Genomic DNA, 17,505 nt, shown 5'->3' with positions numbered 1-17,505 from the left:
ATTGTTTCTATGTATGCAGAAACATATCGTACATCCTCTCGAAAAGCAGCCAATTATTTTTACAAATAATTAAGATAAAGCGGTCTTTAAATGATGACATCATCCTTACTGCGTCGTTTGCACGGCTGAGTTTGGCAGAATAGTCTTTGCGCGTTAATTTTTGCATATATATATATATATATATATATATATATATATATATATATATATATATATATATATATATATATATATATATATATATATATATATAGCGATTTTTTCACTTATGTTTCGCAATCTCGTACGTCTGGCAGAGATGGAAGGCATTGGTAGAAGGTAAGCGAACGCTGACTACGATCTACGAGAAGACCAGCCAGAGTTTCCGTGACGTATAGAAGTTATAATGTTTACTTGTAGTTCGTATGTACATTGTGTTTTTACAACGTCCTCGTGAACTTTATAGCATGGCCAATGTTACCTAAGGTAAAACATAGAACAAATAGTAAGCAGAGAGCAACAAAAATGAACCAAGAAGAGAGGGAAATATGAAAGCTGGAACATTCAAACTAGAACTCTGGCAACAGTGAGAGGCCGCTGGCAAATCATGACACCCTTGCACCAAGTGTATCAGTAAACTTAGGGTTTAAATACCTCGTTTAGTTAGCCTTCATATAGGAATGAACAATAAGAGTACTAAGCTTATCATAAAAATGTTATTTTGATTTTTCTTAAAAAAAAAAAGCGAAAATTTTTAGCAAATCTTTGGGAGCTCATAACTCAAAAACATACTTATTCACACTTCAGTACATTTTTCTCTCACTTTATTGTTCAATTTTAGAGAGAAAGGTATCATTGTAAAGAGGAATAAAAATCCCACAATTTTGTGTGACAGAATTTTGATTTTCCCTTTACTCTTCATGATTATTTTGTGTCTAGACAAAGAAAATTATGAAAAAAATTCATAAAAAAAATAAAAATGAAAATCAAAAAATCTATCACAGAATTATTCGATTTATAAAGAAGTTTTGATGGTATGATTTTCAATACAATTATTGTCATTAGTGGAGAAAAATGTACTTTTTTTTTTTTTAAATCATGGATTTTGCTAATAAATCAAAAAGTTTTTGATCAAATGACTTGAAATTTTTATATGATGAAGGTATTACATATGTCTAAAACATATAGCAATGGTGTATTTTGATTAATAAGAAAACAAAAGGCAAGGCATAGTGGATGGTCCCCATAAATGTGAATTCCCTTTTTGCCGTCAAGTATTTGTCTGGACCTCCCTCTCCTTCTTCTGTTGAAAGTGAACGATTGGTTATATAGTGTTCGAGAGACTATCTACTCGCAGGAAAGAAATCGACTGAAAGGTCAAACCAGTGAGATGCAGATGTTCTTATATTACAATATAAGAATATTAGGACTTTAATACCCTCAAAGAATTTCCTCGAATATTTTGTTTTAAATGTTTATCCTTTTCGTTTCATTTTATTTTATAAAAAACAAGTTTTCCTTATTTTCTATAGCGAAACCATTCATGTTCCTTCTAGAAGAATGCATAATTAATAAAATTACTTGGTTCAAAAAAAATATTTGTTTCTTAAACCAGCTTCTGGGTCTAAAATTAATCACGAATTCATTGCATGTATCGGAATCGGAATTGTAAGGTGTCGGTGCTCGTATCGTTATAAAATTTGGTATCGTCCACACACACAAACACACACACACAGTATATTACCCATTGCTAGTCCACTGCAGGACAGTCATAGCAAATACTTGAGTATTTAGTTTTTCATTAATGCTATATACATGTATATCTGTACTTACAGTGTCATTTGAAGAACTGCAGACATATGATGCATTTCCATCACACACTGGTAAAGATGGCTTCGTGCATTCACTTGCCCAAGTGCAGTTCTGTAAACATTTTATTATTGATACTTAAGAAGTTATGAAATGTATATCACAAGAAAATGCAAAGCCATTATGATATCTCCAGAATATCTGATGAAAGGTATTTTTTTTTATTGGCAAAGGAGAAAAGTTATCTGACAAGATCTGAGTGTGGTTTCTCAACCAGAATTAATTCTGTTTTACTGTCTTCATTTACAATATATTATGCAGTAAGGTACAAGTACATTATTGTGTTGAGCACTTTTATTTTGATGGAATTAAAACTCGAATTGTATGTATAGTTGAAAATTTTGATCAACGTAATCTTCTGTTATTGTATAAAAGATTTTATACAACTTATTTGTTCCTAAGTGAAATACAAACCATTGTCCTTTGGTAGGAAATAAGTTGTCAGCGCGAGCTAAACCAATGATTCATTTAAACAAGCAATTAAGCAACAGGTGGGAGCAGGTATAAGAAATACCACCCTCTTACCTGTCAAAGTCTCTTCACTTATGTTTTCGGCTGCATCATGTACAGACTTATCGATGCGCCCTTATTCAAACTTTTCATTATCTTTTTCTTTCAGGAAGTGAATGCTGACTACTGATTGTTATAATCTGACACTTAGAGCGATGGACTTTATATGTTTTTGATTTTCAATTGATAGATACATTCTCTCTTTGTGCTCTTTGCTAGGGGTACGATAAGCCCGCAATCATCTGTGTGCGAGTGTAGGTTGTGCCCTTTTTTGCTGTCTCAGGTGTATGCTTTGAGGAAAGAAAGAGAGCTTTGCTTTTTCCTCATGGTCATTGGGTGTTTCTGGTTTTGTTGTTCGATCAGTTACACCACTGGATGGATCTCTGGGAGTATGTGTTAGGAGTAAGAAGCCCTCAGACCTTCATCAGCAACCTTTCAGGTTCTGTTGGTGTGCGTGGTTCCCTTAGTGTTTGACACACCACATCAATATTTGGAAGCTCTTTTTCATTTATGCTGTGGCTGATGACAAGTGTAACATATGAAGGTTTTGGCATCCTCATATCTTTCAGTTAGGCTCCCCAGTGACAGTATCTTCCTTGGTGATGCCCGTTGTGAAGGCGTGGTTGGGGTGTCCCCAGCTACCCTCTTTTGTAATCCTCAGTCCTGAGAGATATAAATATTCTACACATGTCCCCTAACCTGTGATGTAAGCTTTGGAAAATAGGGACTTATCTGAGATTTTGACTTTAAGGCCAATGTCCCATAGAAGATGTTCTTTGCAATCCCAACAAGACAGTGGTGGAATGAACTTTACTAAGGAGGCCACAGTAGCCATCCATTTGTGAGCAGAGAATTGATTAAGTGGTAGCTAAGAAAGATTTCTTAAGATTGATTAGAGTCCCAATTGGGCATGAGACTTAAAGAATAATTTATAACACTGGTTTAGAAAAAAAAAAAAAATTGTCTGAGGCAAGAATGGGGATATGTGTATTTTGCTAATTTGGGTGTGCTGAATTCAAATTTATAAATAGTTTTGCTCTATCGCCTCTAGTTTTCTGGCTTTTAAATATTCTCATTTTAGTATAAACAGAGAATATGTGTGCACATTTCAAGAGTTGCAGCAGTTTATAACAGATAAAACAGGATAGATAAAGAACACTGATTGAATCAATATACTTGGATGACACAATTACACAATTCATAGTACCACAGACAGTCAAAAGTGTGTTTTCTTAGAAGATCTGGTGTATTTTGTCTCCAGGATCTGGTGTATTTTGCCTCCAGGATGTCATGCAAGAGCATCCAGCAGAAGTCTCCCATCATGCCGGGGTTCCATTTGCTTTGATAGTTGCTCTCCATCTCCGTAATATCTTGGTGGAATCTTTCTCCATGCTCATCACTCACTGCTCCAAGGTTTGGCAGGAAAAAGTTGAGGTGGGAATGGAGAAAATGAATCTTGAGTGACATTCGGCACCTGATATCCATGTAAGACTTTAGCAACTTTTCAATACAGGCTTGGTAATCTGGTACGCGTGTGTTACCAAGGAAGCCACTCTGGAACTCCCAACGGAGATCCTGTGAGAACCCTCTCAGCGACTCTTAACAGCTACATGTAAACATCTATCACAATGCAGTATCATTGCTGTGACTTCACGCCTGGAAACTACCCAGCTCCTCCTCTCTCAGGGAGACTCTCCCGTAACAGGTTGCAAAGAGAATGTCTGATATCTGGATAGATCTTCGGCTTTGGCCATCCAGGGCAGCAGAGGTCATCTAACCTTGATGACAGGTCTTCTGCTCGTGTTGGCTTCGGCCAAGAGAGTTGGTGAACCCCATGGGACGCCCTTAATGTCTCCCATTCATGACGATGGGCCAAGTAATGCTCGACCTTGTTTCTGGCAGCTCAGATCCCTGAATCCAAACCCTTTGGTCTTGGAGTCCTTCGGAGCATGACCAATGATCCATTTCAACGGTTACTATGCCAAAGAGAAACTGGAGGCCCTTCCTCAAGGAAACTCGCTCCTAGTGTCCTCACTTCACCATTTGGGGGAAAATCAAGAGAAGGATCACCGAAGACATGTTCTTGTCTTGGGTTCACAAGGTCATGGACCAAGCATCGAATCCCTATCCTTCTCCTCATAGAAGAGACTGAGAGTTCATAAGGATAAAAGCAAAATGCTCCCTCGCATTTATAAGACTACTCTGTGACGCAGGCCTTGCCAGCGGGCGTGTAGAAGCATCAAATAACCTTCACCACCCACTTCTTGCAAGACATGACCAAAGGAGACTATACGTATTTTATCGGTGCTGTGGTGGCTGCACAAGAACTGGTTTAACATCTCAAACTCTTTGATAGACAAGTAGCAAGAGGTTGAGGACGCTGGTTACCCGGTTTTAGTCTAAATAAAGGATTAAAAAAGACTGGCTCTTTCTTTTTCTTCATCTTCTCCTCTCTTAGGGAAATCGGCATCCAGGGTCCTCTACAAAGCTGACTTCAACCAACTACAGGTAAACCATTGTTCCCTTGTGTAATCTGGTATTGTGTCAATACTGTTAGGTTCCCATACCCTATTAAGGGGAGTATTGTGTAGGCTGCAGACCATGCGTAGCAAGGTTTTATAAAGCTGTAGAGTTTCCACGTATTATGTGCTAAACACAAAAGGGGAATTCCAAGCCAAAGCCAAAAACCCTCATTGACAAGGACTTTCACCATCCTAATGGGTAAGTCAACCCTTATGAATGGCGTTGGTTTGTAATTGGTTACGGAACAAATGAAAAAATTTGAAGTAATTTGTATTTCTCTTAACAATACAAACTTGTAGCTATTTATACAAATTACCCCGCCAGCACCAGTCCCCCTTGAAGTACTACCTCCAAGCAAAATGAGGTTCACAGCCCAGGTGCGTGAGTGTGACTGGTAGTTACTACCCCCCCCCCCCCCCCAACTAGCAGGTGGGTGGTTAACCCTCGTTAAAATTCTAATGGCTCGTCTATCAACTTCGCCGAAAGTAATACTGTACCCCTAAAAAACAGCTACAGGTTTTTATCGATAGGAAAAATGCAAATTGCTTCCAAATATGTCATATTTATACAAATCCATTTATCTAAGCGACTGATGTTAACATACCTTTAAATTCTGGAACCATAGTTTACCTTCTCCACATGAATACTGATAACCATTGCCATGAGAGCACTGATAGTATTTCTGGCAATCACAAGGGTCTGCCCAAAGACCATCTTCTGGACACACAACTGCAGTAAACCAAAAATTATTTTTTATACATCAGTAAGAATACCTCAGCTCTGGTTTAACTTGATTTCATTTGCATGATTTAGAAAATAAAACTACAATTTTTTCTATAATTTCTAAAAAATAATTTCATTCATACACAAAAATTCATGCATCAATGAAAAAATAACTCTCAAATTATACTTTTTCTAGTGCAGGTATTTAAATTTCCAAAATAGAAACAATTCTGCTTTTATATTCTGATACCTGAAAGGAAAACGTCACAGTACATCACATTTTCTAATTAACATTATTCTACTATTATAAAGAAATATGTTTCCAGTGATATTTGTGATTTGATGTGTATGTTCTTGATTAATGGTGGAAGAAATATTTTATCATCAATTTTTAATTATATAATTTTGCTGCTTTTAGAGGATTAGAATAGATTATGAGATTACTTGATTATAATACAGTATATTTTTCTAATATGCATTATTAAAATAAAATAAGCATGACATGCATTAAGGTATTATGGTGCAAAGTTCATAGCACTAGCAAACTGTAATGCAGCAATCTCTCACCATATCGACTTTCACCTATCACTCCCTCCATACTTTGCAGATTTATAAATATATCTACAGTAATTTAACTGTACACTGCGAACTCCTCCTTTTATTGTGGGTGTCTGGGGATTTGTTTTATAGTTTTCATATTCTAATTTTTTTGTTAAAAAAGGGATTTTTCACCCAAAAATAATAAAGTAAATTACAGTAATAATCATGCAACTTGCAATCTCACATATTGTGCAAACCATAAGTTTTCACCCATGAGTGATATCTTATCAAGTGAGTTCCTTTTTTGAAATCAAACTATAATAAACTAACCTATTTTCCTCCACCTCTACATCCCAATTTCAGTTCAACAAGTTTAAAAAGAAAAAGAGAATGATAAAAGTATTGTTAGTTTTGTTATGAACAACTTTTTCAGATAATAACACCTGCTTTGCTTGCATTTCAACGTGTATGATTGTACTGTAAATAATTAACATATTTGCTGTAAATAACATGTAAAATAACAGATTTTGATCAAAGTGAAAAATCTATTTTTGGGTGAGAGGGCCATGTCGTCCCGATGTAAGGGTTCCTATAGGTAGCCTTCTAAGGGATATTTGCTACAGTGATACTCCAGAGAATTAAGCCTAAGGTCTCCAGGATTCCAACGCCTGGCACGAGAATCCAATAAAGGATATCGTATGATATCAGGGGACGTATTCTAAATACGACACATTGCAATCTTCACCGTGAATAGATTTAACGCTTCGATGTAAGGGGGAAGAGTGGCAAAGAAAGGGGTGCCGTTCTAGGTCCCCGGTGGATCTCCTTCCCTACTACTACCGCGACGCCATTCCTATTCTTGTCGTTAAGCGAAAATGGCCACAGATAAAGTAATTTTGGGAGGGATCAATAAAAGGGTGGGTTCCATCAGGACGACATGGCCCTCTCACCCAAAAATAGATTTTTCACTCTGATCAAAATCAGTTTTTTGGGCTCAGGCAGTGTCGTGCTTATAACTGAGGGAGCAGTAATAAGACGCAAATACGGTTAAGCATTTCATTATGCAACTAAATTATCAAATGTAGTTACAGCAAAGTATGAATCTGATCCAGCATTACAACACATCAAAACACATATTTTCTCGTGTAGAAAAAATATACAAATACATTATCAGAATAATGCCACTCAATGGAGATGTGAAGCCAAATCCATCTGACATAGTCAGATGTACGGAAATGCATAAACTCCGTAACGCAACCGTTCACTCGGCACTGGTATATTGATCAGATATGCCCCTACATTGAACAGTATGTCAACCAGTTACGATCTGCACTAGTGGGTAGGTATACCCATGCACCCTATGCACTGTAAAGTCCCAAAACAGTCCACTGTTCATCGCAGCACTAAACGACTGGTTTAATCACACTGCCCTTTACCACCACAAAGTGGTTTATCTAATGTACTTGCTTCGTGTAATGTTTGTAGAAGACCCTGGATGATCCCCCCCCCCCCCCCGTGTATGAGCGGAGTCTCTAAAGTCCATAAGTTGGAAGAGGTTCAACGAAGAAGCAACTTTCCTCGGATCGTGACCTGCGGGTGTACTGTCATGATGCGCTCTGCAAATAAAGTAAGTGAGTTTCGCTCTCAGTTGTCTTAAAGATAGATTTGATCCTGAAGTTTCGCCTCTGAAGAGCTGTCTTCCTTTGAAGTTTAAAGTTCTCCGTAGATAGACCTTAAGACACTCTACTGGGCACAGAGAGGCATCTTCCTTCAATGGGCAGATTCTCCAAGGACCCCACCTCTTGGTGGGTAGCTCATTCTTGGCAAGAAAGGCAGGATCGGGAAACAGGTTCAGTTCTCCTGAGTCCAGGAACTGAATATGGCCTTCGTTTCTGGATAAGGCCACTATTTCACTAACTCTAGCCCCTGAGGCTATTGCGAACAGCAAAATTACTTTCTGTATTTAATTCTTTAGAGTACAGTCCTCATTGTCCAGATTCGAAGCATAGTGCAAGACTTTGTCCAAAGACCACGTGATGGGCTTTGGTGGGGCTGCAGGCTTGAGTCTAGCTCATGCTTTTGGGATCTTTTTAAAGATTTCACCTGAGAGGTCCACCTCAAAAGCGTACAGAAGTGGTCTAGCCAGGGCCGATTTACAAGAGGTAATTGTAGTAGAGGGCAGGCCTTGTTTGTGAAGGTGTATGAAGAATGCAAGACAAAAATCTATTGATATCTTTGTCAGTTTCCTTGTTTTCACAAAGGTCACCCATTTCTTCAATGACGATTCATATTGCCTACTAGTTGAACGTGACTTGTACTCCTCGATGAAGCCAACTTTATCCTTTGAGATTCCGAACTTTTTGTTTGCTGCTAAGGCGAGAAAATCATGAATTATAGGTTGCTGGTTCTCGAGGATGAAGCATAGACAGTCGACTTCTGGACCAGTTGAGACAGCACTAGATTCAACAGTGGAAACAGCTTCAGTTTCAACTCTAGGACTAGAGGAAACCAATTGCTTTTGGGCCACTTGTGGGCTACTACTGCTGATGTCCCTCTTAAGGTTCTTAGCTTGTCGAGGACTCTTAGCAGGAGATTGGTTGGTGGAAACAGGTAAATGCGATTCCACCTGTTCCAGTTTAGGGACATGGCATCCATCGCTTCTGCTTGAGGGTCCAGGTAAGGGGCTACATAACGAGATAGTTTCTTGTTGTCGCTCGTTGCGAAGAGGTGGATCTGCAGTTCTGGGACTTTTTCCGAGATAAAGGAGAACGAGTCTGCGTCTAGGGACCATTCTGTCTTTATGGGCTTTTGCCTGGATAAAGTGTCCGCCGTCACATTGTGGATCCCATGTAAGTGAACTGCTGATAGGTGCCATCCCTTCTTCCTTGCCAGGTAGAAGATGGCTAACATCACATGGTTGATGTGGGGTTATCTCGAGCCTTGTCGATTTAGACACTTTTATTTACCTCGTTGTCCAGAACCAATCTGATGTGGATTGATCTGCGAGGGGATAGTCTCTTCAACGTCAGGAATACTGCCATAGCTTCGAAAATGTTGATATGAAATGTTTTGAACTGGCGCAACCAATTCCCTTGCACTTTCTTGTCATGAGAATGACCTCCCCATCCTTCCAAGGAGGCATCTGTATGTATCACCACTGATGGTTGCTGTGGTTGCAGGGGAATTATCCGCGCTAGACTCTTGGCTGTTGACCACGGCTTTAATTGCGTGCGCAACAAGGCTGGGGTCAACCTTAGTTGATCTCTTCGAGCGTTTGATGCGTATTTCCTCCAGACTCCTGACGCATCTTTCAAACATGCCTTTAGCACAGCACAGGGTCTGTCACTGCTGGGAACTGAAGGGAGCCCAATACTCTTTCCTGTTAGCGTCTTGAAATCCTCTTGTGACGGATTAGTCTCCTGACAGATCCTGCTATTTCTCTCCTCTTCTTGGATGGAATGGAGAGGTGGTGTGACTTTACGTTCCATTGGATTCCTAACTACTGGGAATGTTGAGCTAGAGTGAGACAAAACTTCTTGGGGGTGATCTTGGAGCCTAAGTGTTCAAAAAACTGGATCACCTTTTAGGCTCCCTGCAGACAAGTAATCTTGGATACTGCCCATACCAACCAGTCGTCTATATATGCTACCACTTGAACACCTTCGGTGCGTAGCTGTTGTACGACTGTTTGCTAGCTTTGTGAATATCTTTGGGGCTGTGTTCAGTCCGAAGGGCATCGCTCTGAAGACAAACTTCTTCTTCTCTAGTTTGAATCCTAGGTAGGAGGAGAAAAGGCGACTCATCCGGAGGTGCTAGTAAGCATTTGCAAGGTCTAATGAGACTGTGTACGTCCCTTTTGGCAGAAGGGTCCTTATTTGCTGCAAAGTAAGCATCCGAAATTTGTTGTTCTTGATGATCTTGTTGAGTGGAGACCAGTCTAGAATGACACTGAGTTTGTCCGAGTTTCTTGGGAACACAAAATAGCCTTCCCTGGAACTTGATGGAATTCGCTTTCTTTATCACCTTCTTGTTCAAGAGTTCTGAGGTATATTCTTCCAACAAGGGGTTGGAGTATTGGAAGAAATCTGGAAAACGGGGTGGAATTCTGCTCCATTTCCACCCGAGTCCATTCGTGATTAGGCTGTGGGCCCAGAGATCGAAGGTCCAGCGATCCCGAAAGTGATGGTGTCTGCCCCCTACCCGGAACCCCTCACTGCTTGGGGGGTCCTTCGGTATTGTTTGCACGACCACGTTCTCCTCGGCCCCGAAGAGAAGTTACCTCCTGGAGAATTTCTCTTAGGACCTTTTCCTTTCTGACCGCGGCGAAAGGAAGGAAGAGGCATTGTGGTCATGGTCATGGCGGGGATTTGTGCTGGTCTTTGTGGTCTCCCTGCTCTTTTGTTCTTGGGCTGGGGACCTCCTTCCGAAGAAGATATCCTTTTTGAGGACATACCCCACTTTTGGAGAAGGTTCCTGTTCTCCATTGCTGCCCTCGCGATGACCTCTTGGATCAGTTCCTGTGGGAAGAGGTCTTTACTCCAGATGCTTGAGGTAATCAGCTTCCTTGGTTCGTGCCAGGTGGTTGCTGCAGCCAGGAGGAACTCTCTACAAGCTCTAATGCGCTCTGAGGAAAGCGTACATGTCTTTCACAAGGGTACCCATGTGAGACTTGGCTAGAAAGAGGAAGATTTCTGGGGCAATATGTTGGCTTGCGCTTATTTCGAAGCAGGGGGAAAAGCACAGGAATGAATGGCAACAAATAAGGAAACCTGCCAAGACCTGATCATTATCATTAAATCATGAAAAAGGGGGGGTTAGCCTTTGAGATGAGAGCCGTAAAAGACGGCCAGGATGGCAAGAATGTTCCTCAGATATGGAAAAGGAGGTGTAGATAACCAGCCTAAGACTGCAGCTAAGGCGGCAGAGGAAGGTGGGGGGGGGATCCACCCATAGCCCACTCACATCCAAAGCTAGAAGAACTCAAGCGGCAACACTTCTGCCAGGATAAACCGAAAGGGCAAAGTAGACACACAACTAATAAGGAAGCAGAGGAGAACCGCTAGGGTTACTAGCTCTCTGCCTGGGTAGGGTCAGGCCATAGGAAATACTGTGCAGGAAAGTGTAGCCTACATAGCGGATAAGAGAAACTCAAATCCAAGGGTAAGTACTCTAAACAAAAGGAACTGTAGTTCTTAAGACAGAAAGGGTATGGCTTAAAAAGGAAGGGGGAAGGGTAACTAAATCACACAAAAGTGGTTTCTAAGGCAGCGGAGAGAATTAATTCAGGGAAGGAATAAAAATCTCGCTTACCTAGGGCCAGACTAGAAAGCTTACAACCTATCCCGTCCATTTATATAGCAACGAAGGATGCTTCAGTCGCCAGGGAACTGGAATGGGAGAGGAACAAGGTTCCATGGCAAGTAGATGCACCAGCAGGCAAAAGGGGAGACGGGCGAGAGAAAGGGAGACTTGGAAATTGGTGAGGTGGCAGGACAGAAAGGCCTAACTGCAGCATTACAACTAGAATGGCATTCCAAGGGGTCTGCGGTAAGAAGGCACAGAGGACAAGTCCTCACAACCAGCCGTTAGCCTACCAAAAACTAAGAGAAGCCTAAGAATAGGTAAGGCAGCACAAATGGGGGTCTGCCTGTCAGCATTAGAACAAGGTAGCGAGTTCCAATGGATGAACAAGAAGTAGACACAGCAAACAATTTCCCTAGACTCATGCCACCCAGCCAAACATGTAGGCCAAGTGAAAAAGTGAAAAACAGTCACCCTAGGACAACTGCAAAACACTATCCACCACTCCCAGAAGGACCTTCAGGACTGCAACTCCTCGCTATGACACATCAAAAGCATGGAAGGATGGGCAGCCTCATGAAACTAGCAAGGTTAAGTGAAAGAAAGGGATGGTGCAGAAGTACATATTCACCTGTCATGGTATAGTTAGCCACAGTCAAGACTGATATAATATGCACATGTGGACAAATGTAAAAGGAGGAGATACCCTATAATCATACAACAATTGTAAAAGAATATAAAACATTCTTACAATAATATTACTAAATAACTAAGCATTTTCGGAGTGATTTTTGGGCTCAGCCATGTCGTCCTGATGGAAGGTTCCTTTAGGTAGCTTTCTAAGTGATATTTGCTACTGTGATACTCCCAGAGAATTAACCATAAGTCTCCAGAATTCTAACTCCTGGCACGAGTATCCTTAATATATCTTTAAGGATATCGCATAATATCAGGGGACATTTTTTTTGATATGACACAAAGCAATCTTCACCCTGAATAGATTTAACTCTTTGAGGGGGAAGACTGGCGAACGAAAGGGGAGCCGTTATCAAGGTACCCGGTGGACATCCTCTCCGTACTACTACGGCCCATCATTCCTTTGAACTGTAGCATTTAAGCTAAGTGCACTCCCACATTTCTCTCGGTGTTGTTACTGTTTATTGGAATATCATGCAATCTCCAGCATCTTCATCCTCTGGAAAGTTGAGTATTTGATTTTTCCTGTGTATAATTTTAAGGCTCCCTTCTCACAGCTAAATATGTATAATTTAAGTGTGTTTAGTGGAGCGCAGCCGACACCGGAGACGGCCTTTTTGAGACCGCTGTCGCACGCCATAAATCCATTTTATTTAGTTAGTAGTGCGACGCTCCCGGTATTTAGCTATAAAGAAACTTTTAGCTAGTTATGCAAATTATACTAGTGAAGATTTGCATACATATAATATTTCCTCTTCCGATATGTAATATTACTTTCGTATACGACGAGGACCCTGGTGGTATCAATCGTAGCCGCGGTCCCCACCCGAGTTAGGCTAGCCTAACCAGTTCTGCATACGTTAGTAATGTAAATCCCATTGTTTAGCCTCTTGTATCGTTTCCTATTAATTCGGTTAGGGATATATATCCCCTAGTATTTATGGGTATAATTCGATACGTTTCTCTTTTAGAGAAAAGAGGATAAACCCTTTCTCCCCCCTGAGCTCCGCCATCTCAAGCGGCAACCCTATCTTTTGTCATCGCCACCGAATAGTAAACTCCAGCTTGACTTAGATAGTTTTTTTACCGTCTATCTTCTTTGCCGCCGAGTATCCCGGCTTCAAAGTATGACGGTAACTCAGGGTGCACTGTCTTGCAGCCGACAATGTCACCGACAGGGGAATCTTGATTCCTCTGCTGCCCACTGTTATGTATTATTGTAATAATGTACTGTATTATTTCAAGTGTTGCAGGTATTGCGCAACATTGCATCATATTGCATGAATAAGACATGTTATGCTTTGTACATAAGAGTAATGATTTGTTTTGGTATTAGGATTCAAACATTTGTTGATTACCTCAAAGATAGGATGTGATTCTTTATGATTTGTACTGGAGTAGGATTTAAGTCTTTTCAGAGCGATGCTCTTTTGTTTAGCAAGGTTTTGGTTTGTCAGATTGTGTAAGACGCTCCATATACACTTGGGAGTTAGCTGTCACAGAGTAAACAGAGTACAATGTAGTCTTTTATACAGTAAACGTATTTTTAGAATACCAACGTATTATTACCCATCAAGCCAAAATTGACGACATCAGATGGGATCAGCTGAGAAATAATTACTAACAATTGTTCATCTATGTTCCAGGTAATTATTATGGTTAATAGAACTTCCTACCAAAGTACCAAATCCCACACCCACGACGTTGCCGGCATGGGAAGCTATGCTTCCTTAGTTTACAACCGAAAGTAGGCAGCATACCTGCCGCCGCCTTTCTCCCTTGTGTTATGTATTATTGTAATAATGTATTATATTATTTCAAGTGTTACAGGTATTGCGCAACATTGCATCATATTGCATGAATAAAACATGTTATGCTTTGTACATAAGTGTAATGATTTGTTTTGGTATTAGGATTCAAACATTTGTTGATTACCTCAGAAATAGGATGTAATTCTTTATAGTTTTGTACTGGAGTAGGATTTAAGTCTTCTCAGAGCGATGCTCTTTTGTTTAGAAAAGTTTTGGTTTTGTCAGATTGTGTATGACGCTCCACACACACTTAGGAGTCAGCTGTCATAGAGCAATGTAGCCACAAGATATCATTAAACTTGTATTTTAAGAATACCAACGTATCATTAAATCCCACCAAGAAAACTTGACGACCAAAGATGGGATCAGCTGAGAGATAATTACTAACAATTCTTCATCTAAGTTCCAGGTAATTATTATGGTTAATAGAAACTTCCTATCAACTCATACTTAAAAATTGGCGTCGAGGATGGGATCAGCTGAGAGATAATTACTAACAATTCTTCATCTATGTTCCAGGTAATTATTATGGTTAATAGAAGCTTCCTATCAACTCATACTTAAAAATTGGCGACGCCCAGGAGGACGAACACACGCAGAAGAAACATTGGGCCTTATGTAGAAGGATGGCCAGCACAAGAGAAGGTTCTTTTGCCCATTGATGGACAAGAGGAAAATCGCCAATGAAGATTGTACAAGCAGCAGAACAGGAATTTCATCAAACAAACAAAACAAGAAAGGGTGAAATTTAAAGTTGGGTAGGCTACAAAACAGGTAGGAAGTAAACTTGTGACTGCAGAACAGCAGCTTAACCTAATCTAGGTATTAAGGTAAGACTCAAAATGCCTTTTGATATAGAACATCCCGAACGCTTCAGCATCACTGCTGAGCCCAATTCTGTTGCAACACGATGGCAACAGTGGTGTGAGGAATTTAAGATTTATTTAGAAGCATTAGGGAACATGAAGGATGCCCAAAAGAAGGCATTATTACTTCATACAGCAGGTAGGGAAGTTCGGGAAGTGTTTAAGACTTTGCAGCCTACAGATGACACAAGAGAAGCTGCAATTAAGGCCCTTACCACATATTTTGCTCCTCAGGTCAATAAATTTTTTGAAAGATACCAGTTTTCAGCGCAGTCTTATCAGAAAGAAAATGGAAGTTTAGATGCATTTGTGACTAGACTAAAGAATTTAGCCGTTTCATGTGAATTTCTAGAGTTAGAAAATGTTATCATAGATCAAGTGATTGCACATTGCACATCACAAGAGCTAAGAAAGAAATTATTGCAAGATAGAGATTTAACATTAGAAAAGGTATTGATAACAGGCAGAGCTTTAGAAACATTAAATAGGCAAAGTAACATAATAGGTAGTTCTACAAGCAATAAAATGGAAAATTCTAAAATTAATACAGTAGGTTCTAAGTGGAAAACCAATGAGAATCAGAGAAGGAATATGTCAAAGCCTAGTCATAGAAAAGTGCCTAACACTAATGTTCATAAATAACAGAATCAGGCTTATACACAGAAACAACAGGAAAAACCCAAGTGTTATAGGTGTGGTAAAACTGATCATCTTGCATACGAAGCAAAGAAATGCCCTGCTACTGGACAGACATGCCAGAATTGCAGAAAGATGGGTCATTTTGCAACTGTTTGTAGATTCCCTAAACAGTACACAAAGAAAATAAATGCTACAGTTGATACTATTGGTCAAGAGAATAATGCGGAAAATATTCATGATAATTAGGTTAGGTCAGAAACTGATTTTGCGTTTTGCATTAATTCCGTCAACAAAGGTGCAAAGAAACATATCATGGTAGAAGTAATCATATATGGTAAACCAATTTTGATGCAAGTTGACACAGCAGCTGATGTATCAATTATGTCTGAGAAAACGGCTAAAAGCATTCCTAATTTGTTATTAGAAGGTACAAATAGAGTTTTGAAAGGTTATAATGGTTTTGATATTCAGGTGATAGGTGCTTCGAACGTAGAAGTACAGTACAAAGAACAAAAATTCGAGAGAATGCCATTAACAGTAGTAAAAGGTAATGGACAAACTTTGTTAGGTTTAGATTGGCTACAGTATTTGAAGTTAGATTGGCCTAGTATTTTGAAGGTTACAGGTAGACAAGATGAAAACAAAACTGAAATATCTATGGATAATATCATATCAGAGTTTCAAGACGTATTTGAAGATAAAGTAGGTACAGTAAAGAATGCAAAGGCAATTTTAGTTTTGAAACCTGACAGTTCTCCTAGATTTTGTGCTCCCAGACCAGTACCGTATGCATTGAAAAGTGCAGTTGAAACAGAAATCGGGAGATTAGAAAATGAAGGTTCCTGGGAAAGGGTTACATATTCAGATTGGGCTACGCCATTAGTTCCTATTGTGAAGGAAAGTGGACAGGTTAGGTTATGTGGAGATTACAAAGTAACGTTAAATCCACAACTGCAAATAGCTCAACATCCCTTACCAAATCCGAAAGACATGTTTGCAACTATGTCAGGATGCAGTGTTTTTTCTAAATTAGATTTAAGACAAGCATTTCAACAGCTTCCCATGGATGAAACTTCACAAGAATTATGTACAGTAAATACATCCTTAGGTTTGTTTAGACCAAAGAAATTACCTTATGGAGTTGCAAGTAGTGCAGCTATATGGCAACAAACTATGGATAAGATTTTTTCAGGAATGCAAGGAGTATTCATTTTTATAGATGATATTTTAATTGCTGGTAAAGACACAAGAGAACATAGAGAAAGATTGCGAACAGTTCTGAAGAAGTTGAAGGAACATAATATTAGAGTAAATAAGAACAAATATTTTTTAGAAGTTGATTCAGTGGAATACTTAGGTTTTGTAATAAATGGCAAGGGTATTCACAAAACTAAAGAGAAGATTAAAGCTGTACAATCATCAAAAGTGCCAGAAAATGTTAAGGAATTACAATCATTTCTAGGTTTAGTAACATTTTATGGGAATTTCATTCAGAATTTGTCTACAATTGCACATCCATTGTATAATCTGTTGAATAAGGGTGTAGAATGGGAGTGGACAAAAGAGTGTCAGGAATCTTTTGAAAGAATCAAGCAGGAAATAACATCACCTACATTCTTAGTACATTATCAAATGGATTTATCAGTTAAATTAGTATGTGATGCATCAAACATAGGTTTAGGTGCAGTATTATCTCATGTAATGCCAGATGGTACAGAAAAACCAATTGCATTCACTTCTAGCGTATTGAACAAGGCAGAAAGGAATTACTCTCAAATAGAAAAGGATGGTTTAGCATTAGTTTATGGAGTTAAAAAATTCCATATGTATCTTTATGGTAGGAAAAAGTTCACACTTGGGTCCAAAAGCAAGTTTACCTACGTTGGTAGCTGCAAGACTACAACGTTGGGCAATTATGTTAGCAGCGTACCACTATGATATAGAATACCGTCCAACATCAAACATGGGTAATGCAGATGCTTTATCCAGATTACCCGTAGACAAAGCTCCAGAGGAGTATGATGACAGTGTTCTGTTAATTTCTGTAT

At 39.4% G+C, this 17,505-nt stretch overlaps 1 protein-coding gene across 1 annotated transcript in view; it reads right to left on the bottom strand.

The window, feature by feature from the left end:
* Positions 1–17,505, bottom strand: part of LOC137638805 (chitinase-3-like protein 1) — a 98,029-nt gene that overhangs the window by 12,625 nt on the left and 67,899 nt on the right. Inside the window, exons 7-8 of the mRNA XM_068371186.1 lie at positions 5,486–5,610; positions 1,813–1,902 (exon numbers count right to left, since the gene is read on the bottom strand). Coding sequence (XP_068227287.1) covers positions 1,813–1,902; positions 5,486–5,610 — 215 coding nt within the window. The remainder of the gene's footprint in view (positions 1–1,812; positions 1,903–5,485; positions 5,611–17,505) is intronic.

This window comes from Palaemon carinicauda, chromosome 3, assembly GCF_036898095.1.
Source record: "Palaemon carinicauda isolate YSFRI2023 chromosome 3, ASM3689809v2, whole genome shotgun sequence".
NCBI classification, from domain to species: Eukaryota; Metazoa; Arthropoda; class Malacostraca; order Decapoda; family Palaemonidae; genus Palaemon; species Palaemon carinicauda.
The sequence above is the reverse complement of the archived record's forward strand: the minus strand, read 5'-3'. Positions and strand labels throughout refer to the sequence as shown.